Source organism: Neophocaena asiaeorientalis, unplaced genomic scaffold (assembly GCF_003031525.2).
Source record: "Neophocaena asiaeorientalis asiaeorientalis breed wild unplaced genomic scaffold, Neophocaena_asiaeorientalis_V1.1 scaffold177, whole genome shotgun sequence".
NCBI classification, from domain to species: Eukaryota; Metazoa; Chordata; class Mammalia; order Artiodactyla; family Phocoenidae; genus Neophocaena; species Neophocaena asiaeorientalis.
Genome location: NW_020172779.1, coordinates 14,625,944 through 14,653,710, shown reverse-complemented (window position 1 = coordinate 14,653,710; position 27,767 = coordinate 14,625,944). Strand labels below are relative to the sequence as shown.

Here is a 27,767-nt window from a genome sequence, read left to right as displayed (position 1 = left end):
CATAATAAATGACCATTGATTTAGTGAATAAATAAATGAGACCAGAACTACGTCCTCAAGGAGCGCACGGTGAGGTGTCCATTTTACAGATGGATAAACTGAGTCTCAAAGAGGGAACATAATCTCCTTACTGTTGTATTGCTAACAAAGCCGCTGGCAAAGCTGGGACAGAGACACTTTCGGGGCTTTCTCTTTTTCCTGCACTGCATTATGGGACAAACAGCTCCTGTGGGGTCTCGTGTCATGGTTTCTGCCATATTACGCTGACTTCTCTCCCAGGACGCTGTCGCAGCTGATGCCAGGATCCCACTGTTTGCTCTGCTGCCATGATCGTGCTTCTGCTTGTAGGAATGCTAATGGCCCCGCATGGCGGTGAGTGACGGTATTTTACTGTATTTCTGGCTTAGTATATAATTACATACAATGAACCCTGGGCCGTCTTGTCAAATTCCATCTGATTTGCTTACTAGTAATTTTATCACCTTGCCTAATGAGTAGTGGAAAACAAACATGAATGATAAGCTTGAGGGTTAATACTGATATTAAAGTTGATATTTTGAGCATGGACACGTGGGATGGGGGTAAGTGGGCACCAAGGAGAGCAAAGGGCAAGGGTTAGCAAGGTCCTCTCCACCCAGTATTGCATCTCCTCCCCCGCTGCTCAGGGGCTGCTGTCCCTTGCTTTGCTGATTCCCTTGGAGTGTGTTGGCCTTCCTGACATGCAACAGCTCCCTTGCCCCTTCTGGAGGCATCTCTGGTGTAAAAGCAAATACTTCCAACCCCACATTCGAAAGTTGGGGCCCATGCCACCAAACCCTAAAGCCATCTAAGTAAGCTCCTTGGCAGCCAGGGTAATAACTCCGAGTTCACTTGGGATCTTAGCTGTGAATCTGAGTCTTCCGGCTCCTTCCTATGCTCTTTCTTATTTGCATATTTATGCAGCTAAACATCCCAAATCACTTCTTTCCTTCCTGCAACTGCTTGGGCACTGTCGTTGCTGAGATCACTCATTTATCTTGTCATTTTTCTCCTTCTTTTTCTATATTCAGGTAAACTCTGTACCAACCCACTGACCCTCCCCTCTCTGTGGTTCCCTTCCAATCCCAATAGTGACAGTGAAGCAAAGGGAACCCACAATATTATTGATCGTTTATCTTGACCAGGACCTGAGTTAGGAGATAATTCAAGAGGTTTGCATGTTGTCCAGACGCTTGTAGGTTGAAATTAGAATATAACCACTTTCCATAAGATGCAAAGTCTTCCCTTCAAGTTCAAATCCTTCCAAACACCACCTCGGACTTTTCCTCTGAGACAGAGTGGGTCAACCACTTTCAGAATGTGCTGGGCTTCTATTGATTATTTACTTCCTTCATATGTGGCTTTTTTCTTATTAAAAGGTTTTGGTCATGACTGGGGTCCCATTGCTAGAACAACTGGGGCTGATGTGTCAGCCCCTCAACCTTTCTCAAGAACTTAAGTGGTCTTGATCAAATACCAACTATGGGACTTCCCTGGCGGTCCAATGGTTAGGACTACTTGCTCCCGATGCAAGGGGCACAGGTTCGATTCCTGGTCAGGGAACTAAGATCCTGCATGCCACGCGGCGTGGCAAAAAAAAAAAAGATCCCAGCTATGATCTTGACTCACCTCATCTTTGGTGACAAAACTGTGAAATGTTCTACAGTTTATCCCTAATTTTTTCCTCTTAAATGAAATCTCATTTACCAAAACCCATTTTTATAATTTTTAAACTTCTTTTCTTGTCTAACACTTTCTTCTTCCAAAATGATACATTTCCCTTTGATCAAAATTGTCCTTTTATATCCTCCCACCCCCACTTACATGCCTTTTAAATTTTTAAATTTCTTTATAAAATTGAGGCCACTAAACATTTTTCTATCTGTCCTTCTTGCTTTAACTCTGTTTCCCCTTAGTTTACTACTACATTGTGATACTAAAAATGATCATGATATCCTGTTATGATAACCTGTCACAGACATTTGTGTTTGTCCTGAGAGATTTTATTTTCAAACACAAACACCTAGAGTTAAAAAAAAAAAAGTATAACCATAGAAAGTTTAAGTGCAAACATACCCTTTTATATATGGGTTTAAATGTGCCATGCCTACAGTTCCAGTTTTGCAGGGTTGAGTGTGTGGCCACCATAGAGACTGCCCACCTCCCCAGTTTGCCAATTCTTGGTCGTGACATTGTAGGGGAAAAGGTCTGTTTTTGAGGCCTCTGCCTGCACACTACACTCAAAGAAGTCTGGGTCTTCTTTGATGACGGGACAGGATTAAGTGTGGAAAGGTTTCAACTACGATTAAAAAAATGGAGTGTCAACCAGGAAAGTCTGGGAGAGGTCATACAGCTCTGCAAGTGAAGGAGAGACCAGGGAGGAGTGGTGGTGAACGCATCCTAGACAGACACAGGTGTGTCTAAGGAAATTTGGCAAGGCCCCCAGGGAGGAGTCCATCAGAAGAGTCCCGCGTCCCCCAGGAACCCAGCCCACCATGAATACCTGCCCGTGCTGAGCTGTTGGCTAGAAGCAGCCGTGAGGGACGCAGGTTGTGGCTTCTGTGCGAACACTGCCTTAGACTTCAGGGCACAGCACTTCCTGGAGTTGGAGTTTCTTAAGGAGGCTCCATAGTGCCTGCACCAATTTACATTCCCACCAACAGTGCAAGAGGGTTCCCTTCTCTCCACACCCTCTCCAGCATTTATTGTTTGTGGATTTTTTTGGTGATGGAGGTGATACCTCATTGCAGTTGTGATTTGCATTTCTCTAATAATTAGCGGTGTTGAGCACCTTTTCAGGTGCCTCTTGGTCACGTGTATGTCTTCTTCGGAGAAATGTCTATTTAGGTGTAGAAAGTTTCTTTTCTAAGTGCCAAATCAATCTTCTTGCTATAGTTCACTTCTGGGCCAGTTTCCTATGAGCTCAGAGAAAACATCTCTCTCCGTTATGTTCACTGGTTGTAACAATTCCCTGCAGAAAGTAGGGTTTTCTTAAAGATTTTTGGAATAAATATTGCAGCATGTAAAGAAAAAATAAAACTAAATACAATAAAATAAAATCCAGGGTGACTTTTTTAGCTGCTCATGAAAATGCGTGGGCACCGATATCCCGAAAAGTAAGTGGGAGTGTAGGGGGGCAAACATACCTGATAAGCCCATGTCAGTAATAAGATCATTCCCCACCCTCCAGAGCAGAAATTTTATTATCAGTTGCACAAAGGAAATACCAGTGCAGTAATGAGCAAGGAGCAGGCCATATATATATATATATTTTTTTTTTTTTTTTTGCGATACGCGGGCCTCTCACTGTTGTGGCCTCTCCCGTTGCGGAGCGCAGGCTCAGCAGCCATGGCTCACGGGCCCAGCCGCTCCGCGGCATGTGGGATCTTCCCGGACCGGGGCACGAACCCGCGTCCCCTGCATCGGCAGGCGGACTCTCAACCACTGCGCCACCGGGGAAGCCCAGCAGGCTGTATTTTACAATCGCTGCTTAAGTGGGCAGTAGACGTTCTTAGCTGTTGGCTGGTATGCTAATTAAACAGTTCCTGAGGCCGCTGTGCCCAGTGTAGAAAGTGCCAGAGCAGTTACACGGGCTCTGTGATAAGGGCTCGAACAGAACTGAAGTTGTGAGTCTCCCTCCTGGTCTGAAAGCCTGCATTGTGCAGAGAGAGCACTGTCGCTGTACAGCCCATGGCGCTCAGTCAGGAGGGAACTCCTCTCCCTGGGAACCATTCCGAGAACCTGGCAGAGAGGAGCCGTGGTTGGAACCAAAAGCTGAGACGTGTACGTCAGCTCAAGCCCTGCCTGGCTGGCCTAGGTGGAGTACTGACCCCACCAAGCCCCTCTGCACACACCCAAAGTATCTTCCTTTCACCCTCAAACTAAAGTCAGCCTGCAACCTGCTTTTGTTGCTGTTTTAATTTAAAATTTGAGCCAAGAGTTTAAAATGGGAAGATTTTTCCAAAAATCCAGACTTCCAACAAATTTTTTAAGATCTGGATTGTGGGATTCCTTCCCCAAGGCCTGGGGCTGAGTGACAGCTGTCCCTCCCACTGTGGCCTGGGGCTCTCAAGTTCTCCACAGTCTCCACCAATCCTTATTGTTTCCCAGCACTGGACCACTTCTCTTGTTTAAATCATCCGCCTGACTCCTGGAGAGATTTGGGTTTGCAGTCTTGAGTCTTAAGAAAGACTCCTGTTTTCTCTGTCCTGGGCAAGTACAGTCAGTCTAAACCTTACTGGGCTCTGGGCCTCCCATCTCAGCCCTTCCAAGTCATTCTTCATGGTTTCCTTTAATCCACTCAGCAAACAGTACGCCAAATGAGGTGCTAGGCTTTGGAACTATGATGAGGTTCCTGCTCTCAGGTGTTCAAAGTCTAATGCCAGAGACCCACAAGTAAGGAGCCCCTGAGAATCAGCATGAATAGTACCATGGAAGAGGTCACCAGAAGGTGGGAGTGGGCATGAGAGCTCAGAGGGCAGGCAACTAGCCAGAGTCTTCCAACATGGAGGGAGGGAGAGAGGAAAGACTTCCACATGGTATTGTTAAAGCTAAGCTTAAATGGTGAGTAGCTCAGCCAGGCTGTCATGGACAAAGTACTCCGGCAGAGGACGTGGCCTGTGCAAAGGCCCAGGGGTCAGGGCACACTCATGGAACTGAGAGCAATTCAGGATGGTTGGAGTGTGGCATCCAAGAGGGATTGATCCCAGCTGTCCCAGCTCACTGCAGTCCCCCAGATATCAACCAGGGGTACAAAATGCACAGGACAGCCACAACAGAAAATTATCCAGCCCAAATATCAATAGTGTTAGGCCGTGAAACCTGCTCTAAGCCAAGCAGGGCCAACTGGGGGCATCTTCCTGAATAAATTTAATCTAACCTGCTTCTTTGAAGGCCAACCCTTCGTGGCTTTCAGATTTGCAGGTTTCCAAACAATGTCAAACTTATGGGCCTGACTAAATTGACCACTTTGTGAAGAAAGACAAAAATCTTTCAACATTTCAGGCTACTCACATGCTGCATATAACCAGAGGGGAAAGCAATGTGAGCATGGACAAGTCTATAAGCCCTCTGAGCCTCTAGGGAGCTGGTCCCTGGTTGAACTAAGATTCCAGTTCCCATCCATTTGTCCCCATTGCCCATCCTCCCGGATTGATGAAACACTAACTAAAGTTGGTGGTAATATTTGGGTACTGTAGAAATCATCATTTTTCCCCCAAGCAACATTTCTCAAAGTGCAGTTTCTAGGCCATCAACTTTAAAACCAGCTGGGGAGCTTGTTAAAAATATCTATTTCTGAGCCTTACTCCAGACCTGCTGGATCAGACTTGAGCGAGGGCACAAGGATGGTACCTTTTACTGAGCCTGCATCCCAGGTGAGTTTGATGCTGATAGTCTGGGGGAAACCCCTGTCCTCAGTTATAAACTACTTGGAGTTTGGGGTCCTTTCCATGTCTGCTTTTATTTCCACCAATCCTTCATCTCAAGTAACTCACAAACATGCAATATAAGTTAAAATTGTATGCTTCATATGCAACAACAGCTTCAAGATAAGTCCCCAAATCTCCCCATCCTAAACCAGAAAGTCACTCCCTTAAGGCCAACTAACATAAAACACTGGGTTACCCAGCCACTCCTTTATTTTCTTCAAGAGGTGACCACAGAGATCTGGCACATAGCAGGTACTAGAAAAATATGTCTAGAATTGAATTTATGTGCATCCTTATTGCTAGCCCGGCCACCACTTCCCAGCTGTAGCCCAGCACTTGGGCAGCGGCAGTGTTGGTGCTAACCCTGCTCTCCTCCTCGATTATAGCGGCCCACCCTCTGGACACCCCACATCTTCCATGGGAGCTGCCTCCAGGACTCTCAGAAAATATCAGTAAGCATCCTTTGCTTTTTTCTTAGGAGACCTAGCTGGATAGAAAGCTGTCTAGGATATCGGCAGAGAAATCGATCCCTTCTGAATAAACCCTAGAGCCATTTACTGCTGTGGCATTTGTAGGTAAAGTGATTTGAGTAAGACTCAAAAGCCTCTCTCTCACAGTTTACTCTGGTGTCTGACCCACTGTTGGTCTCTCCTTTGAGATAAAGCACTAAAAACTCTCATCAAAGACACAGGTCAGCTGAAAGGGGAAACTAGAAGAGGGAAGTAAATGGGCTGATGAATGAGGGTTATGTAGTGACTGCATTAAAAGGCAAGGCAGGACGAAAAGAAAAATATGATGTATTGCAGTCCTCTGGTTATTAGAAGGAGGGATCTGTAATTGTTCCTTGGGGAACGGAAGGTTTTCCTGGTGACGGATTGTAAATATTTCTCAGGGTTCTTATACAGGCATCGCTGAAGAATAGAATACATCGTGAACTAGCTGGTGAGGTTAACCCTGAGTTAAGGGTTCGTTTCTGACCTTGCAGAGAGGTGAGCTGAGTCAGCCGAACTATTTGTGCGGGAACCCACGCAAGCTAAGTGATCAGTCCCATCCAGACATGAATGTTAGTGGCCTCTCTCTAAATGGCATCACCCCCATGGAAAGTGCAGTGCCCGCTAGGAGGTCTTCTTCAGGTAGATACTTAGGCTCACAGGCCACACCTGGCTTTTAGAAGGATCAGGGCCAGGAAGCACTGTGTGCCAGCAGGCCATGCCAGCCATTCTTCTTCATCGAGATAACCCCTGGCAGCAACCTACACAGTAGTCCAGGATCCCCTAGGTAACAACTCAGGTACAAGGGAACGGGGCTCATGTGCAGCAGCCCCAGGACCCGCCCTGGCCTAGAATCTTCACTCTCCATAGGAGTCAGTACCCCTAGTAACCACCGCATAGGTATAACTTCTAGGATGCCAGAATGGATGTGCCCAACTGAATGAGTCGTCACGCTGATGGAGATCCAAAAATGATGACTTCCCACCAGGTGTCTGTAGTTCGTCCGATACACCTCACCATCCACGGGCCTTTTTTTTTTTTTTTTACCATGGAGCATTGTTGTCTAGCAACACAGTTCACGGTTTCTATCTTATCAGGTTTCCATGGTAACCTGTGTTATTAGAAAGTTAGCCCAAGGTCAAATCTATCTTTAGAGAAGGGGTTTTACTCACTCTTCCCACAGGGGGTGGACAGGGAAGGGAAAGGGGTAGACCTCAAGCCTCTCTAATTTATTTTCTCTTCCTTCCACTTAGATATGACTTTCCTCAACGGGGTGTTTAAAAACGTGGGAGGAGTGGCCGAAATATTTGGTAAGTTAAATCTGAACTTGCCTTTTATTCCCCCAGGTGTCAGGGCATGGGGTGTGTGTGGGAAATCTAAGGAAATTACCAGGGCCTTGGGCTCTGCCCTCTGAGCTCCCACAGCCTCGTCAGCAAGCTCCCAACAATGTGACCCAGGTCCTGATGAGAGTAGTGGTGCCCTTTAGCACATGGTGAGTCACTGAGTTGCCAGGTGGCTTCGTTGTCCTTCCTTCATTCATCCTGACCTCAACCTGGCCAGGAGGGGAATGGCATCCCTACTTTACAGGCAAGAAAACTAAGCCAAAGGAGTTAGGGACTTGCCCAAAGCCACACAGCCAGAAGGGACAAGGTCTCCTCTGAGTCCAGAGCTTGGTCCCCTTCCACAAAAGTGGTTTTATTTTTCCTTCTCAACTACTGAATATACATAAAGTTTAAGAAGCATTCCACTGATCAGTTATATTTCTATTATTTGACTGTTAATCACACGGCATTACTATGATTCCCATCACTGATGACTAAAAGTACCCAAAATAAGATTATAGTAAGATGGACATGAGCAAGGTGACTCTGAACTGCTACGGGATTAGACAATGCTGCGCGTAAAACTGCACTTAAAATGTATGTATGACTAAGTGCAGGTGCCCTGGAAGCTCTTGAATGAAAATGCATGTTTCTATAAACACATACACATACACATAAACCTTAGGGTGGCTTTCCATCAGCGTAGAACCATGTATTCATGTTTCTGATAAGGCTGTGTGGAAACAAAAGGTGGGAAGGGAAGTTTGAATGAGGTAGGAAGAAACTAGAAGAGCAGCGAACAGTCGAGGTGGACGTGGTCCTCACAAACAACTTTGGATCTCCCCAAGCTCCCCACGATGACCCTGTGTGTTTAAATCGGTGCTATGGGGTCACCTCATTAAGCACCTGACGATCATCCGATCAGAAAGGCAGAGAGCAGAGAGGGCGACCATGAGTTGTGGAATCAAAAAGGTGGATACTGTTTTCTTGCCAATTTTGTGTGCAAGAGCATTTTTGTTTAGGATGAGTCATTGTTGCTGGTGGATACCTCGGGCATGTCTCTGACCTTCTATTTCTTTGCCCATGAAAGGGAGGTGACAGAATAGCATCTGCCTTACAGGATTAACAAGAAGTTTATGGGGGGGGAATTCCCTGGTGGTCCAGTGGTTAGGACTCCAAGCTTTCACTGCCAAGGGCACGAGTTCAATCCCTGGTCAGGGAACTAAGATCTGGCATGGCCCATGATGCTGCCAAAAACAAGCAAAGCAAACAAACAAAAAACCCAAGAAGTTTATGGGATCACAGACCAAATGAAAGCTTTATAAAGCATTACTCACTCCATCAGTTTTAACTATTGTGCTATTTAAAGCACTAACACACCATTGTAAAGCAATTATGCTTCAATAAAGATGTTAAAAATAAAATAAAGCCCTTAACACAGTCTCTGGCACATAGCAGGTGCCCTCAAATGATTAGTGTCTGCACCCCTTCTCTTCCTGCACTGATTTATACTTCTTTATTGCCAGGACTGTATCATTAGGGATCCATTCAGCAAACTAATCGTGACTTAAATAATAAAGACATTTAATGATCTCACATAAGCCATCTGAAGGCACCAGCATTGGTGCAGTAGCTCAACACAGGTATCAGAGAGCCAGCAGGTTTGTTCTATATTACCCCACTGCTACCCTGGACATAATAGTTTTTCAGCTTTAGGCTTGGGGCCTCATGGCTGCAAGGTGGTTGCTGCAATTCCAGCCAACATATCCTCCCCATATTCAAGGAAGGAGAAAGGTGTAGCTCAGAAGGACCCTCTTACGTGCCTTTATGCTTTATTAAGTAAGAAATATTTCCCAAAAGCTTCTAACAGTCTCACCCTTAGGGTTTTGGGGTCATATTTGGGGTCCTTGTCTTGGAAGCATGGGATTACCATGATGAGCCGAGAATGACTATTAAACACTCCCAGGGACTTGGGGAGGAGATTACCTACCTTGAGTGCTTTTCAGTTTTGTTGGTAAGGAAGAGGGATGAATGGCTGTCAGGTGGGCAACCAACAGGGACCACGGCTAGTAAACCCGCTTCCCTTCAATTGTCTAGAATTGTCCTAAGTACACAGTAGGCGCTTAGTAGGTGATAAGGCACCATCCACCCGAGAAGGGGGCTCCCTCCTCAACTCTGGCTCCTGGTGCGCCCTCCTCCCCTCCCCAGACTGCCTGGGCTCTCACTTCACCTGGCTGCAGGATGTCTTCACCAACTTCCCCGCACTGCTCCAGTTCGTGAATGGTATGAAGTGTGTGGCTGGTCTCTGCCCCCGGGACTTCGAAGACTACGGCTGTGCCTGCAGGTTTGAGATGGAAGGGCTGCCTGTGGACGAGTCTGACAGGTGAGCACGACCAAAACGTGAGCTCGTGGAGGCCCGGCTGAGGCTTGGGCGGAGCACGGATGCGGAAAACTCCCTTGGCTTCGTTTGTGTCTGCAGGTGTATGTGGATGTGTGCAGTGAAATTTAAAATCTTAGAAGCATCCGGGGTTAGCAAGGATGCGGCAAGTAGCTACTGGTAGCAGGAGGGTCAATCAGGGCAAGTTGGTGGTATCTGTTAGAGTTTATGCCTATCACCTATAACCCAGTACCTCCAATTCCCTGTTCCTAAGGGACTCTGTGATGTTAGGCACGTTCTTTAAAATCTTAGAAGCGTCCGGGGTTAGCAAGGATGTGGCAAGTAGCTACTGGTAGCAGGAGGGTCAATCAGGGCAAGTTGGTGGTATCTGTTAGAGTTTATGCCTATCACCTATAACCCAGTACCTCCAATTCCCTGTTCCTAAGGGACTCTGTGATGTTAGGCACGTTCTTTAAAATCTTAGAAGCGTCCGGGGTTAGCAAGGATGTGGCAAGTAGCTACTGGTAGCAGGAGGGTCAATCAGGGCAAGTTGGTGGTATCTGTTAGAGTTCATGCCTATCACCTCTAACCCAGTACCTCCAATTCCCTGTTCCTAAGGGACTCTGTGATGTTAGGCACGTTCTTTTACTTCTTTGTGTTCCATTTATTCATGTATTAAATGGTGGTAATAATAACACCTACCTCCTAGAGTTATTGTTTAGGATTACACGAGCAAATACAAGTTAAAGTGATTGGGATTTGCCTGGCTTATTAGGTCTGCAAGAGTAGTTGCGATTGATAACAATATTAGTAGGGCTGTGGTAGTAGTGGTGATAGTAGTAACAGTATTGTGGGGGTCACAGTCAGGCTGTAATAGCAGTAGTGATGGTAACCGCATTAGTACTAACAATTGTCTAGGTAGCTGTAGTAGTAATAGTAATAGTGGTAGTAACAGTAGTGACAGCAGCAGTACTAATAAAACTGTAATGGTGGTGGCGGTAGTAGTAGCGGTAGGAGTAGTAGAAGTAGTAGTCGTAATAGTGGTAATTGGAGCTATAGTAACTGCAGCAGCAACAGGAGTGTGGAACCAGGAAATTGAACCCACATCTCACCCCTACTCCAGGACCATGTCTACACCTCACTGGTATTATATTTGTGCCTAAATCCAGTGTGATAAAGTGTGTGCTTTCATCTACGCAGACTCCCAGGAGATAGGGAAGGATTCCCACTGGTGTAAGCTGTTTCTGCACCAAAAGGACAGTGTGTCGTTTCTGGGACCATAAGCCAGCCCGTTGACATTCAGAAAGGGGGAGGCTGAATCTGTTCGGGGCACAGCGCCAGAACCATTTCTGGGAATGTGTTTTCCTTTCAGGTCCTCCCTTACCATTTCCTTTAGTTATTAAAACACCCACAAACCTAGAAGTCAAAGAAATGAAGCAGTAATTCATCCCTGTCTGAATGATCAAAGCGTTGATGGCCAGAACTGGCAGAATGGTGGGCCTACCCAATTTCAATTACTTTACACGTTGCAGGTGATGGAGGTGGGAATTTCCAGACTCCTGGAGGATAGATTATTTCCACCTCGAACTTGCACGCCAGATTCCAAAAACAATTGCCATAGTTTATTGAGTGTCAACCACATGACAGGGTCTTTATTATAGACATTCTCTTGACTCCCCCAAATTCTTATGAGTTGGGTAATGTGAGAAACTTAGTAGCTTACCCATACAGCTGCCTGTATGTCTTCTCCTTTACACTGGTTTTCACTGCTTGCTGCATGCACTGCGAGCGCCACCTGACTCCCTTGTTTAGTGTCAGCCTCTCTCTGTGATCAACCTTGACCTTGGCAACTTACAGAGCTTTATGTGTCTCACTTTTCACATATGTAAATGCTCATAAGAATAATAGCACCTGCTGCATAGGTAATACAATTCAAATTCAAATATCGTGTGTGTGGGTGTGTGTGTACCCTAAGTATTTGGAACAGGCCACTGCCAGAGTGATCATGTGTTGTCTGCCCCTCTTCTGACCCTAACCCACACTCTCACCCTGACCCTTCCCCATCGTGCCACAGCTGTTGCTTCCAGCATCGCAGGTGTTACGAGCAGGCTGCTGAGATCGACTGTCTGCAAGACCCCGCCAAGCTTAGCACAGATGTCAACTGTGTCAGCAAGAGTATCACCTGTGGTGAGCATCTCCAGGTGTCCCAGGAGGCTGGGCTGAGAAATGACAGTTCAGAGATTGCAGGCCCAGGCTCCCAGGGTCCACCCTCATCATCATCTCGATTGGCAACATCACTGTGTATACTTGGAGCCCTACAAGGGCCAGATCTATGGCATCTGTACCTTGCATGGAGTAGAGGCACAACAAATTCTTTTTGAATTGAAACAACAGCTGCTCAGCAGATTATTTGATCTACAATTTTATGCTTGTACCAAGCCTGGCCGCTTGAGAAGAGCAAATAGCTTACTACTTATGCATTGTATGATTTAGGGGGAATACCCTGACCTTCTACTTAACAACTGGGAACCTCAAAATGGGGAGGAGAAAACCTGCTTCAGAGATTTGTTATAGAAATTAAGTAATGCTTACATGTAAAACAATGTTACATTTTAAAAATGTAAACAATGTTAAGTGTAAAACAGTTAATATGGTGACTGGTATCTGTTGAGAACTCAGTGACAGAAGTTGAGTCCACGAGGGATGAATAAGGCTGGTGTGGTTGTAGGAATCAGGCACACACGTCGGGTCAAATCTCAGCCCTCCACATTACTAGCTGGGTGACTCCAGGAATTTTATTTCATGTCTCTGGACAATCCCGGCAGAAGAAGTAGAACAGGCAGAGGCATTGAGGGAAGAGGACCATGGCAAGCTGGGGCAGTATATTAGGGCACCGTCTCCGAGTGCCTGTTACGTGCCACGGATGTTATACACAGCAACTCTGATCGTCCGAACAACCCTGTTAGATGGGGGTCATTATCCCCAGTTTTCAGACAAGGCGAGGAAAGCTCAGAGAAATTAAATAACTTGCCCAGAGTCACATAGCTTCTAAGTGGCTAAGGCAGAGTTTGAACCCAGGTTTGACTGGTCCCACAGTCCAGGCCACATGGACTGGCTGGAGTTCAGAGCATCAGGAAGGGTGTAAGTTTACAAGGTGAGGAACACAGTCATTCACTCATGACTGTGAATGAATTCACTCATTCATTCACTCGTTCAACTCACGCGCGCTGAGCACCTACACCAAGTGTAAGACAATCGCCTACGTGCTGGGGGTACCCTGACCTTCTGGAATTTCCTCTTGGCTGTCAGACACCGAAAATGTCAGAAACAAATCATACGGTATGTTAGATAATGCTAAGATCTGCGGAAGAAAATAAATCAGAGGAAAGGCATAGGGAGAGCTGGGGTGTGGGTTCCTATTTAAATAAGAAAGTCAAGAGAAGCCTCCTTGGGAAGGTGACAGTTGAGCACAGACTGAGAGAAGGGATGCCAGCCTGTGGCTACTCAGGAGAAGAGCAGATAGAGGAAGCAGCTGTGGTGGACCCCAGGGTCCAGGTGCCTGGTGTTTCAGAAACAAGGGGGACAGTGGGTCAGAAGTGGGGAGACGGGGGAGGAGTGCAAGAAGGTGAGGTCTGAGAAGGAACAGGGGGCAAGTGGCTTTTACTTTGAGTGCGGAAGTTGCTCTAAGTTCTGAACACACACACAAAGGTATAGTTTGAAACCTGGGTTTGAAAAGGACCGTTCTGGCCCCTCAGTGAGAAGAGGCTGGGCAGCTGGGCAGGAGGCGGGGGGGGCCAGTGAGGTCACTCACATCACCTAGGCAGGGGGTGATCGGGGGTGGAGATGGGGACGCATGTCAGACTCAAATAGGTTGAAAGTAGCCGGTAGGATGGCCTGGTGGATCGGGTGTAAGTGCGGGGGAAAAGGAGCGCCTATGGCTCCCGGGCTGGGCCCACACAGCTGAAGGCATGGAGCTGGCGTGGATGAGATGAAGAAAACCGCAAGAGAATCAGGGCTTTGGGGGCAGAGCGGGAGTCAGTTTTAGAGTTTGCCTCCCCTCTCAGGATTCCCAATGAGCTCTTCCGGTCTGCTCTGCCCTTGCTCTGTGTACAGAGTCCGGGGACGCTTGTGAGCACCTGCTGTGTACCTGTGACAAGGCTGCCATAGAGTGCTTGGCTCAGTCCAGTATCAACTCTTCCCTGAACCTTCTGGACACGTCCTCCTGTCTGGCTCAGCCTCCAGGTAGGAAGATCCAGGCCCTGCGTCAGCGGTGGGGATGGCGATCTGTGGCGGGAGCTGGTATGGGACCAATCGTTGCTGTGTTTCTTCAGATGCCAAGTCCAGCACCTTCTAACATTCTCCAAAACCACTTCTCTCATGTGCTTTCTCTTCAGAGACAACCAGCAGGAAAGAGCTGCTGACACTTCTGCCCAGAGGTAAGGTCTTCTCGGGAAGCTGCTCTTGTTTGGACCACAGGGCTCCGGCTACTGATGGGAGTGGGTGGATACACCTCCTCCACCTGGCCTGCCTCACCGAAGCTGGAGTGACCCATGGCACTGAAGACGTGCCCACATCCCCCAGCCGGAGATGCCATTACTTCTGATAAACTCAGTTCACACCCAAAGTCAAATGGCCCTTTCTACGTAGACAGGTGTGAATTTAATCCAGTTAGGACGGAGACCCCAGGTTCTTTCTCTCGGCCTATAGTTGTAAGCAGGACAGGGTCCAGTGCTCAGACGGGGCAAAGGCCCCTCCCGGCTGGGGGCGCTCCTGGCCACTGAGGCCTCCCGGGAACAGACCGGCTGTCCCCCTCCTCTGCCCCCCAGAGCCTGCAGCACAAGGAGCTGCCTGGATCCAGGTGAGGCTCCTTGAAGGGGAAGCTGTTTTCTCATGGGTCACTTTTCAGGACAGGGTAGCCTCCTTATAACTGTCTACTGAACTAAGCAAGGGATGATTCTGACTCTAAAACATGCATCTTATGAAAAAAGTGAGTTAAGTTTATGCCCATCATTCCTTGTCTGCCAAAGTTCCCACGATCCTTCAGTCCCAATACTGTGGGTACCCGGGGATGGGAAGTTCGAGGTGCACCTCGGCCAACCATCCCTCCTTTCCTGGGGCCGGGCTCTCTTTCTCAGAATTAGCACTGCAGTGTTTGTTAAAGAGGAAGCCGATATGGCTGTGTGTGTGTGGATGCAGGTGTGCCTGTGCCTATGAGTGTGTATGCGTGTGTGCATGTGTGGGTTTGTGTATGGGCATGTATAGGCTGACGTGTGTGTATGGCTGCGTGTGTGCGCGCAGGTTGTATCTCTATGGACGTTCTGAGTCAGCGCCCTTTTCTCTCTGCCATCTGCCTTCCCTTTGAACACAGGTCTTCTCAAATTGGGACCACACTCCATAGGCAAAAACCTTCGGAGTTTGCAGCCCTTTCATCGCCACAGCCTGTGTCCAATGGTGTCGCCTTCCCCACCAGAACCCAGCCCTGGCTGGAGTCCCTCCCGAGGGGGGGACTTGCTGGGCACCCCTGTGTCCTGGGCGATGTGCGAGAGGCAGAGGTATACCGAGGCAGGACAGGCAGCCCTTCTGGGAACGTCTTTTACAGCCCCCTTATCCTCCTGCCTCATCCAGCCATCCAGCCTGTCCTTGGGGACCCCTGGCACTTGCATTCCTCACTCGTTGCTCCTGGGGGCTCTTTTTGCAGTGGTCCCTGTGGAGCCCACGGACTCCAGCCTGACGGCCCTCTCAGGAGAAGATGAACACGCGGGGACCGGTATGGAACCCAAATATCCGTGGGTTGTCTTTTTTTTTTTTTTTGGTAGAGTAGCTTTATTTTTTTTTCTTTTTTTAAATTTTATTTTTTATTGGAGTATAGTCGATTTACAATGTTGTGTTAGTTTCAGGTGTACAGCAGTGATTCATTTATACATATACATATATCCCTTCTTTTTCAGATTCTTTGCCTGTGTAGGTTATTACAGAGTATTGAGTAGAGGTCCCTGTGCTCTACAGTAGGTCCTTGTTGGTTAGCTATTTTATATATAGCAGTGTATACTTGTTAATCCCAAACTCCTAATTTACCCCCCCTCCACGTTTCCCCTTTGGTAACCATAAGTTTGTTTTCAAAGTCTGTGAGTCTCTTTCTGCCGTGTTTTGATTGTGCCAGCTGCCTGCTTGCTGGGATTATCTCCCTTAAAATGCTCCCTGCCTGGGCTTACAATGGAACTGCCTCAGGAACATTCTAGAACCCCTCCTACTTCCTTTTGACTGCCAAATCTCTTCTCTACTTGCTCAGCTTTCTCCCACACTCCTAGTCCCACCTTAGGAGAATTGTCAGATAAAGGGCAGACCCCGCCCTCGACCATCTGACATTGAACTTCAGATCAACACCACATACTTTGTTAATATAAGTATGTCCCAGGATTTGCATGGGACTTACTTCTACTAAAAATGTATCTTTTGTTCATGCGAAATCCAAATTGAACTGGGCATCCTGGGTTTTTATTTACTAAATCTGGCAACTCTTCACCTCAGGGAGATCGCGCTGCACACCCACCGCCCTACAAGTTTGTGTATTGCTCTCCTCTGCTGTTGCTGCTTCTGCCAGGTTAAAAGCAGAGGCTCATGTGTTCACCCCCAGCCATCCTCCATGTCCAAGGGCATGTCAGCCCCAACGGCTTCCGGACAGCCCATGCCTTGGAGACCGGGTCCAGAGAAAAGAGGAAATGGCACCAACACCAAACCAAAGCTCCACCATACGCCCTGCTTCCAACCGGCAGCCATTCCCAGCATGACTGGCAGTGGCCATGTCCCTTCTAAATTGAGGATAAGCTGCGGGCTTCACGGCCCCACCAGACAATCACAAAATAACCCCAAATTCGTACATTTTCCACTTTCTTCAGCCTGAACCATCGTCCCATCAGCCCTTTGTGGCACAACCCTGGAAAAGACTCAAAGTAAATAAGGTTCCTCAACGAGTCTAGAGTCCAACGGGAGGAAGTGAGAGGATACACTCTCATCCTCGCTCCCCAACACACACGCACTCACCCCCTCACATCCATGACCTAGGCAGTGACCACAAATGCCCTCAGAGGAGGGGGCAGCCTGAATGCGGGCTCAAAAATCAATCATGCAGGTGCAGGTGGGACAGTTTGTGAGGAAAAGGTCTGGGGTTTGTAGTTGTTCTCTCACCATTACGGGATGAAATTATGTTTTGGAGTCAGGCAGATTTGGGATGGATCCCCTGCTCTCCTAGTTTTCATCTGTGTGACTTGGGAAGCGTGGTTTAAGCTCTTTAAGCTTTAATTTCCCCTTTGCATAGAGCAGGTATCAGCATTTTTTTATGTTAAGGGCCAGATAGTAAATATTTTAGACTTTGTGGACCAGAGGGTCTCTGTCGCAACTACCCAACTCTGCCACTGCAGCAGAAAAGCAGCCATACACAATCTGTAACTGGATGGGTGTGGCTGTGGTGCCAATAAAACTTTATTTACAAAAATGGGCTGAGGGCAGGGCCATAGTTTACCAATCCCTGGAAAGGGATGATTATCCCAGTCCGTTGTGACCGGAGAATGAGACAGAGCATGGGAAGATTCTGGGCCAGCATCTTCCAAAAATTCTAGTGTGACTATAAAAAAACCGCATACAATGTCAAATCACATGCAGGATACTGGACGACTTGCCTAAAATACATAATCTCATTTAATGCTCATACAACCCTATGAAATAATTGCTGTAACCTCCATATTGAGATGGTACATTGAGATGGAGAAAGAAGTTGTCCAAGCCCAGAGCTGGGTGGTAGGGCTGAGATTTGAGGCTTCCACTGTCTCCATCCTTACTTCTAGACCTAAACTCCCTCTTCAGCTGCCTTCCCCAACAAAGCCATCCCAACCAGGGGAAATAATGGCCCTTTCTCCCAAAGAGGTCATTTGTCGGTCTCTTTGCCTAAACACAGGACTGGCACTTATCTGGCCTCTTGTCCACTGAATTGGGAAGTAATGGTGCAACAACATCCAGACATAGTCTGATCAGATTGCCATGGGCCTTCTCTCCTCTGCCCAGCTGAGGTGCTGAGCTGGGTTGGTAACTGAGATGTGGTGGTTTCCTTTCACAGTGGCAGCTGAGACCAGAGCTGCCCGACTGACCACTCTCTCCAGGACAAGTAAGCAGAGGGGACTACGTAGGAGGACAGCAAGAAACCCAGTGGAGAAATGCCATCTAAATATTTGTGTTCAGTTCTGTTTTTGACATGGCCTGGAGGAAATATTATTATACCCATTCTGCAGATTATATCGGAAACTGGGGCTCTGGGAGGTTAAAAGCCCTGTCATTCAGCAGTGACTTGCAGACTGGTTTCTAACCCCAGACTTCATTCAGGCTTTCTGTTATACAATAGGGATTCACAGAGAAAAACCTCCTACTTAAAAATATCTAGACTGAGATGTCATCAGAAGAATTAACATATTTACTTTGCTTGTGGTCATTAATAACCATGGCTCCTTTATTAATAAGTATAAATAACTGATAATAACGGTTTACTAATACTAAGAGTGACTAAGTAAACAAATGGATTCCTTGCTTAATACGCAGTGACATTGTTGAGGACCTCCGATGTGTCGGCGGGCTCCTAGGCCCCTAGGCCCCTTCTCTGAGTTAATCCTCCCTCACCCTAGAGGCCCGTTGTTATCCCCATTTTACAGATGAAGGAGGAGCTCTGAGAGGTGGGTCACTCCCCAGGGTAGTACATCTTAGTATTCCTTTAGTTCTGAACCTGTACTTTCTGCCTTTGACGAGAACCATCTGCCCCAGCTGAGAACTGCCGAGATTTTCTCTCTTTGCTGAGCATTCGTGTCCACATCAGGAAATTTCAAAGCCTGATTTTCACATAACATCATCATAAACTTGGTCTCTGGCACACTGAAGTTAAGGCAGTTCCTTCCTTTCCAAAGCATTTTGGAGGTCCCACCTCTAGCTCTCTGGGGTACAGCCACAAGGGAAACAGTAGCCTAGCATGGTGGTCAAGTGGGTCAACTTTAGCCAGGTGGCCCAGGTTTGCATGTCACCATTTCCTGGCTCCGTGACCTTGAGCAACTGTGTCCCCTTTCTCCTTTGTGAATGAGGCTGAGCATAGTACTAACTCACGGGGTTGTTATTGAGTTAATGTAATCGAAACACTTAGTGCTGTCTATGGCATGTAGTAAGTCTTAGTCCATTCGGGCTGCTATAACAAAGTACCACAGACTGGGTGGCTTATAAACAACAGTCATTCATTTCTCATGGCTCTGGAAATCCAAGATCAAGATGCCAGCATCGTCAAGTTCTGGTAAGAGTCCACTTCTTAGTTATGGATGGCTGGCTACCTTCTCACTGTGTCCTCACATGGGAGAAGGGATGAGGGAGCTCTCTGCGGTCCCTTTTATAAGGACACTAATCCCATCACAAGGGATCTACCCTCATGACTTAATCACCTCTCAAAGTCCCATCTCCAAATGCCATCCTGTTGGGGGTTAGCTTTCAATATATGAATCTGGGTGGGGGGTAAACACACACTCATTCTATAGCATACTAGAAGCTTAGTGACTGTTAAACAGCAACAGATTCATTTCACAAAGAAACCGGGGCTCAGCAGCCTTCCTAGAGCCACACCACAAGCAACTGGAATCACACAGTTCTGCTGCCTTATTCTCCTCTGTCCAAAAAATGCGATTTTTATGTTTATTTATTTTCATTCAAATTCTGGAGAAGTCTGCTTTCTCAAAGTATTTCAACAGACTCACCTGCTTCTAGCATGACAAGTTGCGGCTGTGTTTATCAGCAAGCCTGAGTCTGGGGTTTTTTTAGCTCAGCAGGGACCCCGCCCTCACCAGCTCTCCTGGGAGGCGACCAGGGGCAGAGCAAGGAGCACGTTGCCTCCTGGGCTCAGTGGGATGGGAGCTGCCTCTGGAGACCAAGATGGGACAGACTGGAGTTAATGCTTACTCCCTCTCTCTTCTTCTAGGGGCAGAACCAGGCCAAGTCCAGGAAGACACAGAAGATGCAAGGGCCACACCTTCTCCAGGTAAGCATGCTCAGCTTTGTATATGTTGTATATATTGTTGTCCCCAACATGTTTATGAAATCAAGTGTGTTCCCGAGAATGAAAGAAATCATTGAAGCCAATTTACTTTTATATCCCCCAGCCCAAAATTAGACAAGTGCAATTAGAAAACAGATCCATTAGTAGGAAGATACTGAAACCTACCTGCTAAAGAGATGCATTTAGAAAAATATAGAAAACTGTACTTAGTTGTCTATTTAAATCCACATTATAAAAGTAGCTACTTTTAATATCTGAGGATGCTTTCTCCCAGTCTGCCCCGACCCACAGTGAGCACATCTGTGAACATAAATAAAATGAATTTGAGACCACTTGGCAGCCACGGTTTTGCAGTCTGCATTGTATCACTTCATGCAATGAGAAGATATTCCCCTGACATGAAATATTTTTCTGTAACATGATTTTTAGAGGCTGTGCAATGGTTTCTTGTATGGAATCCTATAAACTGTTTAACCAATTATTTCCAACATGTGTTATTATAAATAATAGATATGCACTTGCTTTATGCCCATCCACTTCTGATAAATGCCTAGAAGTTGAATTGCTGGATAAAAGGTATAATCATTTCAGGGCTCTCAATATGTTGCCAAATTGCCCTGGAGAAAAACTGAACCAATTTACATTCATATGCACATGCCAGGGGCCAACAGTGCCTACTATTATTTGAAAACAAGTAAACAAAAAACCTGTACCCATTTTTAATAGAAAATTAAGGTAGCTCATTATTTTCCACTGTTCCCTCTGATTCACCTTCGTGGGGTTGGAGAGCTGGGCAGGGTACTAAACCTAGGAGACTGAGGTTACGACAGAACTACTAAAGGTCTGCTTCTAACCCATGAGGACCAGTGTTGAGCAAGCTGACACAAGCCCAGACGTATAAAGCAAACCAATATGGTGGATTTGGGGAAGGACTGCAAGTCAGAGGCCCAGGTCTTACCCAGAGCTCTGGGAGCTGAGCCTGGGTCAGCAGATGAGTGGGCACGGGGCCTACTGAGGCTCCCTTGGTCCGGACCACACTGGGCTGGAGATCTGGCCTGTGGGTTGGCGACCTCTCTGCCTCCAGCCAAAGGAGCTGGTGGGACTGAGGTCTGAGAGCAAAGGGAGATCCAGACAGTGCCAGGGAGCCTGCCTGGGGCAGGCAGAGCCACATCACGGGCAGCCTTGACGGCCATGGAGAGGACCTTGCACTTAATTCTGAGTATGAAGAGAAGCTGGTGCAGTGCTCTGAGGAGTTTGCATTACTGGGTACTGTGAGTTGGCTTAACCTCTCCACCATTCTTTTCATCTCTTCACCCGCGAGCATCATCATGGACCTTTGCTCGGCAGGCTCATGATGGCAAACACAGCACAAATATAGGCCTTAGAGGCTATGACTTTTCTCGCCCACGAGATGTCATCCAGGTGGCCTAGCTTGGGGTCCTGTCAGTTTTAATGTTATCGTAGGAAATTTGCAGATTCTCACGTAGTGTCCATGGATCCCCGAGGCTCTGCCCTGATGCCTGTAGACCCAGTTTGAAGACACTCTCCCGATGCTGTCTGCATTTGGCCCTGACTACATGTCCATCTGCAAACCTCTTCTTGAACCACTGTTCAGATATGGACCATAAAGGTATGTGTTTTCAGGGTCTGCAGAGATTGTTGCCACAGCTAAAGGTGCAACCATCGTCCCTGCTGGCATTAAATCTCTGGGGTTGGCTGTGTCATCCATCAGAAGTGGTCCTGAGGAGACATCTGGAAAAGGTGAGCAGAAGCAGGCAGAGATGTCTGTCCTCTCCCGGCCTCGGGATCCTCTGGTGAAGTCCTTAACCAAGCCCCTTCGGCTACCGCATCGCACTGTGACTGTCCCACTTGGTGCCACTGGGAGGCGCCATCCCTCCTGCCGCTTGAGCACTTCGATTCTCAGAGCGGGCAGATGAGCCTGCAGCCATCAGCGGCTGGAGGCCGAGCCGGGGAAAGGAACCCCTGACCGAGGGCTCTTGTCGCTCTTACTGGCCCTGAAGGAAAGAGCTTGGCGTCATGCGCAGCGTGGTTTGCTGGAAAGAATGAAACACTTGGGTTTGGATGGTTCTCCTCCCTCGGGTGCCTTGGCAAAGGCCCCGCACCGGCAAGCAGCCACAGCCAGTGGGACACACAGGAGGACTCTGCTCATGCCTGGGCAAGCCCTCCACGCATGCAAGGCTCTCGAGAGGGGGGCTGGGGAGGAGCCCTGCGCAGGCTTCCGGCTTCGTGGTTCTTCCCCCTCTGAACTGAGGACAATGGAGTTTGCACAGTGGACTTTCGCCTAGCTTAGCACAAGTAGCAGGCTGAGGAGGGGAGAGGAGAAGGAGGCCAGAGAGAGAGACAGAGTCCTTGTTTCTCATCAGCCTGTGACAGGTTCACCTTCCTGCACCTGGGAAGCGGGGACAACACTCGGGTGATGCCACAGCTTGGAGAGATGCTCTTTTGTCTGACATCCCGGTGCCCGGAGGAATTTGAATCTTACGGCTGTTACTGCGGGCAGGAAGGACAAGGCGAGCCAAGGGACGCTCTGGACAGGTACGGCCGGGTGAGGATGGCGGGGGGGCGGTGTTGATGCTGCAGCGAGAGATGACAGCCTTCCTCGATGTCGGGCATCGCTTCGGGCTCACAGAGAGCTCGCCGAGTACCATTATTTCACTCAGGAGGGCTTGTTGCCATTATGGTCCCATTTTCCTGATGAGCAGTTGAGGCTCTGAGGCTGACCTGTCTGAGGTCCTTCAGCCACAAAGGGGCAGAGCCAGGCAGACCCAGATCTTTCGATTTGGTCTAGAGCTCCACCACGAATACTGCCCCGCTGCTCTATGAGGGTCAATGTGCAAAGACACTTCAGAAGACCCCAAATCTGCCTATTTTGCAACGAGCAGCATGTAGAATTGGGGTCCCCAGTTGATTTGCTCTGCAGGATGACACACTGAAATGAGCTTCTCAACAACTTTTAAGCATAATTGTCAAATTTTTTACCTACTGTTCTTGGAAGAATTTTCACTGACCTCATGCATTCATCAATTTATTCCTTCATTTATATAGGCATGCAGCCTACATTTATTGTGCTTTTGCTCTGTGTTGGGCACTGTGCTAGGTGCTGGAGACATAAAAAGGATTAAACCTAAACAAAGCGGATTAAAACAAACTGCCTCTGCCCCATGGGACGTTGCTGAGTGAGAGACATGGACAATTCAACCAAGTACCACCTGCTGTAACAAATGCAGTGGGGACACCGAGGAAACGATGGGGAACTCAGCCTGGAGATGAGTTAGAGGAAGATGCTGAGAGCAGAACTTATCAGGTTTAAAGACTAAACTCACCCAGTTCACAGCCAGTTAGAGCTCTAGTGAAATTGTGTATGTCCACCTCCAATGTTGGGCTTGCCAGGGGAGAATCAACAACTATAGCTGAGAGTGAAGAAGACGAGTCTTACTGTAGTTTACACAAAGGGATACAGTACTGGCAGGAACATGGAACGTGTCCACTGCAGGTCACGTGGTGTCTGCATGGCTGTATGACTCACGCACCCACCTACCTCCACAACAGCTCTCCTGTCTCCACTGCACAGTCATCCCGCCCCATCATGCAACCTTTGCGGGGTATTCCGGGAAATCAGGGGCTCTGCTGCCCAGGCAGACTTCAGAAAATTTACCTCCCACCAGGTGACAGTGAAGAAGTTTTTATTCTAGCAAAGTGTATACCACACTGTGGAATCACTGTGTTTTCATCAAGGGGCTTGACAACATGCCCTCTACTCTCCAAGACAGAGAACCATTTAAGGATTGTTCCTGAGTCCACAGCACTCAGTGAGATAAGGCAAAATAGAAATTTGGGTAGCAGTAGTCACTGTGTTCTGCTGAACCCTATGGAAAGAATATGGGGGTGCTGTTGAAGAGGTTTCCTGACTACTGACCATATTTCACAAAAAATACGAGATTTGACCAGGCAGCAAGTGAGCTATGATACAGCTTCCTTGACATCCATTAGGAAGAAATGGAAAAATGGAAAGCCATAGCCTTGAACAAGGAAGGGTTAGTCAAAATGATATTATTTTCTGCAACGGTGTCTTTTCCAATCCATGCATACTTTATATCCTGAGACATATGAATGGTTTTCAAGGGTACTTGGATCATATATGATTTCTGATTCACTGACTTTAGATTTTAACTATTACTAACTATCCACCGCCACCCACCCCAGCCGAATGCCACACAAGACAGTGGCTCGGCTGTCATAACAGTAGAATGGGGGCTGCAGTTCCCATCCCACACAGGCTAATGTGATGTGAGAGGTGGATTGTTCCTCCTGCGACTGCCGGCACCATGGAATGGGTGGTGAAGCCCATACGTGGTCAAACACAAGCACTACCGAAAAGCCACAAGTCTGCCTGACCCTGCCTCCGGCTGTGGCCTCCAGGACCGAGTGAGAGTGGTTAAAGGACAGGGGAGAGTTGAAGAGAGAGGATTTAAGGAGCAATTGTAGCCTCCTATGGGTTGGAGCCATCACAAGTTCCCTCGGGGTGTCCACCAGCTGGGGGCACACTGTGAGGCTTTATCAGGCCAGATGGGTGGGTCTAAAAAGCAAGAACATGATCCATTCTCATCTATTTCCTGAGGTCTTGCTCTTTGCTGGACACCTTCCTAGATCAGTTCTTTATTTACGTTCGAGATAGTTACTCTGTTCTCTTTTAAGGCTATGGACAAAGGGGGTACCTTATGGATGTGAGATTAACTGTTCTATTATGTAAAAGGTTGGAGAGAGTGGGTTATTTTTAGCCCATATGGTATGCTAGAAGTGGTACCCCTTCCTCAAGACTCTTTATTTCCATCTTTTGGAAAATTACTGTAATAAATATGCAAGTCACCCATCTTTTCAGTCAACAGAGTCACAATAAAAACACCGAGTTTTTTAAAGAAGAGTAAGATACATCCGGTGTGATGGACACTGCCTTAGATGTGGCATCCTTGTGCAGTCCACAACCTGAACAGCCATACATGGTGGCCCTTGGGATGTATATAAATGAGTCCAGTGGCACTGGAAAGGAGGCACTGGCTTCTCTCATCAATATAGGGAGTATGGGATAAGCAGGCCTGGAGGGAGTTCTGGGGACAGCTGGGGGCTCTAGGCAGTAAGCGATTTTCCTTGCTCTTAGGTGCTGTTTGTCCCATCACTGCTGCCTGGAGCAGGTGAGAAGGCTGGACTGCCTGCTCGAGAGGCTTCCTCGATCACCAGTGGTATGCGTGGATGGTACCCCCAAGTGTAAGTGCTGTGAGCCAGCATAGTGGGTTGTTCTTTCATTCAAGTCAGCATCAGGACCACAGCTCATCTTATAGATGCTTTCCCAAGCACTTGTTATCTCTAATGTGATTTAAAACGTTTCTTAACTTTGAGGCACACATTAGTACTCCTGTTCCACTGAGGAGGAGACTCAAGTTCAAGAGGCTAAGTCAGCTGACAAAAGTCACAGAGCCAGTAAGAGCAGACGGGGAATAATGTAAATCACCCATGCTTACGGAGTGCTTCCCATGTGCTCTTCTGAGTTTTTCATGTGTATTAACAGAGTTCAACCTCACACCAATCCTATGAGGTAGCACCACGAGACTTCCCATTTTACAGAGGCGGCGACTGAGGTCCAAGACCCCACAGGTAGAAGGAGGTGATAGAACTGGGGCTGGAACTGTGAAACCATAGAGCCTCAGACCCAGAACCGAGTCTTCACTGAGCCAGTGGGTCTCTTTTCCTGAGAAGCAGAACACTTTTCCCAAGTGAGGTCCCCTAAGAAGCCCATAAAAAGGGGAGTGTCTCTGGCTGAAGGAAGAGGTGGGCCTGCACCTCCACTCCTCCCAGGTGTGGAAGCTGGAGGTGCCTCCATGGCCATTCAGGGCCTGGTGGGGGGGATATTTGGAAACAGCCCCACCCTCAGGAGCCTCACTCTGTTGGGCTTGCTTTACAACTGGCTTCATCTCCATTCTCTGGCTGCACTTCCCCATGTACATCAGTGGATGTATTTCCCTTACCCTTTGCAGTTTAAAAGGAAATGGTCCCTATAGCATTTCTCGAGAGCCCTGAGAGGGTTTGTCTCACCCTCACTTTTTATCTGGGGAAGGCCCAGGCTGAGGCTCCAGTGCCACCTCCTCCCTCAGCCTCCAGGAATCCCAGCCTTGGAGGATCGTGTGTGCCTCTCACCTCCCAGGAGGGAGCTCTGTGCTTTACATGTCACTTACTCATTCATTCATTCACCCAATTATCTGCTTATCCAAAAAAACTCCATCGGGACCTAGGAACACAGTGAACAGACATGTTCCCTGCCTCAAACTGCTCACAGCCCGCAAGGAAGAGAGACAAGCAAGGGACTCTTCTTCTATTATCATTAGTATTGCTATGAGGTGGTACAGGTGCCTAGGACCGTGGTGAAAGGGGTTTTGAACCCGCGGAATACGGCAGCCAGGATGGGAGAATTTGGGAGAAGTTAGAAGGGCAGTGAAGGAGGTTTTCCAAGAGGTTAACAGGTTCCCAGGTGGCCGTGCTGGGTGTGGGTGTTCCAAGAAAAAGGAAGAGAAAGACTGTGGCCTCTGGGGAACTCCTGGCAGTTTGGGAACGACATGTGGTTCTGTATTTCGGGAAGAGATAGTGGGAGTCGTGGGACCATGGTGATGCAAGGTGAGGCTGGCGAGACAGGTACCAGATCACGAACCCAAGGCTGAAACATTTACATTTTGTCCTCTAGGGGGTGAGAAGCCAGGGGTGGGTTTAGAACCCATGAGCGACAGGACCAGATGATCGTTGTCTGTGACGCAATCACGCCTTGAGGTCCCACCTGCTCAGCTAAAGGCGCCTTCATCCCTCTGGTCTCACTGAATCCAGGAAGGTTGTGTGTGGTGTTCAAACTCCTACAGGGCTTCCGTGAACTGGTTCCGACCCTCTGTGAGCCCTGAGCACCGTGTCCTGTAGCAGCTGCAGGTGTCGGGTTGTGAGAAATGAGGGCATCTCGGAGCCTGCTCCGGGCCACCCCACATAAGGCACAGGGGCCCAAGTGCAGAGCTACTCTGGGGAACAGGCTCAGGTCTGGGTCCGCTCTGCTCTTCCATGTCTCCTCTTTCTGCCTCCCGCTGTGGAGATGCAACGAGTATGTCTGGGGCTGATGTGAAGGCCAGGGTAGGAGATGTGGAGGGTCAGTGTGATGAGAAAAGTTCTGGTTGACAAATACTTCGCGGTAGGATCAGACAAAAAAACATTAAACGGACCAAATACGTCTTTGAAAACCACAGACAAGGATAACGTTTGCAGAATGCTTGCCTACGTCCGAGCACCTTCAAATACATTATTTCCTTTCAATCACACGCGTGTTCTGCGTGCCAACCCGCACTACATGCATTGAAACCTTCAAGAAATGAAGTGGGGTCACCAGACGGAGCAAATAAAAATACATGTATTTCTGCTGTGACAGTGAGAACCATAGGGTGGGATGCGATGGGAACCCACAGGAAAGACACTCCCTTTAGCCAGAGGGGCTGGAGGAAGCTTTCTGGACGTGGTGGGGGGATGCCGGGTGGATTCCTGACGGACGAGTATGCGCTAACCAGGAGGAGAAAGTTAAGAATATTCCCAGTAGAGGACTCAATGGACGCAGGACCAAGAGGTGCAGGACGGAGCCGGGGAGTACAGGGCGGAAGGGGCAAGCACCCTGCAGTGTCTCAGGTCTGCTCCCCTGTTCTTGCCCCCTAAGGTGTAGGCCAGAGCCTGTGTGAGAAGCTGCTTTGTGTCTGTGACCAGACAGCAGCTGAATGCCTGGCCTCTGCCTTCTACAACCAAAGCCTCAAGTCACCTGGCAGACAGGAGTGCCAGGGCCACCGGCCATCCTGCGAGGACGGCAGGATTTCAGCTTCATCCCTTGGCTCCAGCTCTGAGGAGAACAGTGTGGAGGCCCCGCTGCCCAGGGAGGGCCTGAGAAGAACCAGAAGATTCCTGGGGAAGTCCCTTGGTCTCCTGGGGACCAGGCCACAGCATGGCCCCAGATAGATTCCCAGAGAAAAT

The 27,767-nt window shown here is 48.1% G+C and overlaps 2 protein-coding genes across 3 annotated transcripts in view; one reads left to right on the top strand and one right to left on the bottom strand.

The window, feature by feature from the left end:
• Positions 1–27,767, bottom strand: part of EFR3A (EFR3 homolog A) — a 186,371-nt gene that overhangs the window by 60,977 nt on the left and 97,627 nt on the right. The gene's annotated exons all lie outside the window — the stretch shown is intronic.
• On the top strand, positions 327–27,767 carry OC90 (otoconin 90). Its single transcript, XM_024741286.1, has 13 exons — positions 327–372; positions 5,834–5,899; positions 7,192–7,248; positions 9,469–9,643; positions 11,712–11,824; positions 13,751–13,879; positions 14,032–14,073; positions 15,336–15,404; positions 19,632–19,691; positions 21,354–21,470; positions 22,094–22,265; positions 24,886–24,992; positions 27,460–27,767. The coding sequence occupies exons 1-13, from the start codon at positions 327–329 to the stop codon at positions 27,750–27,752; spliced, it is 1,446 nt and encodes a 481-aa protein (XP_024597054.1). The 3' UTR covers positions 27,753–27,767.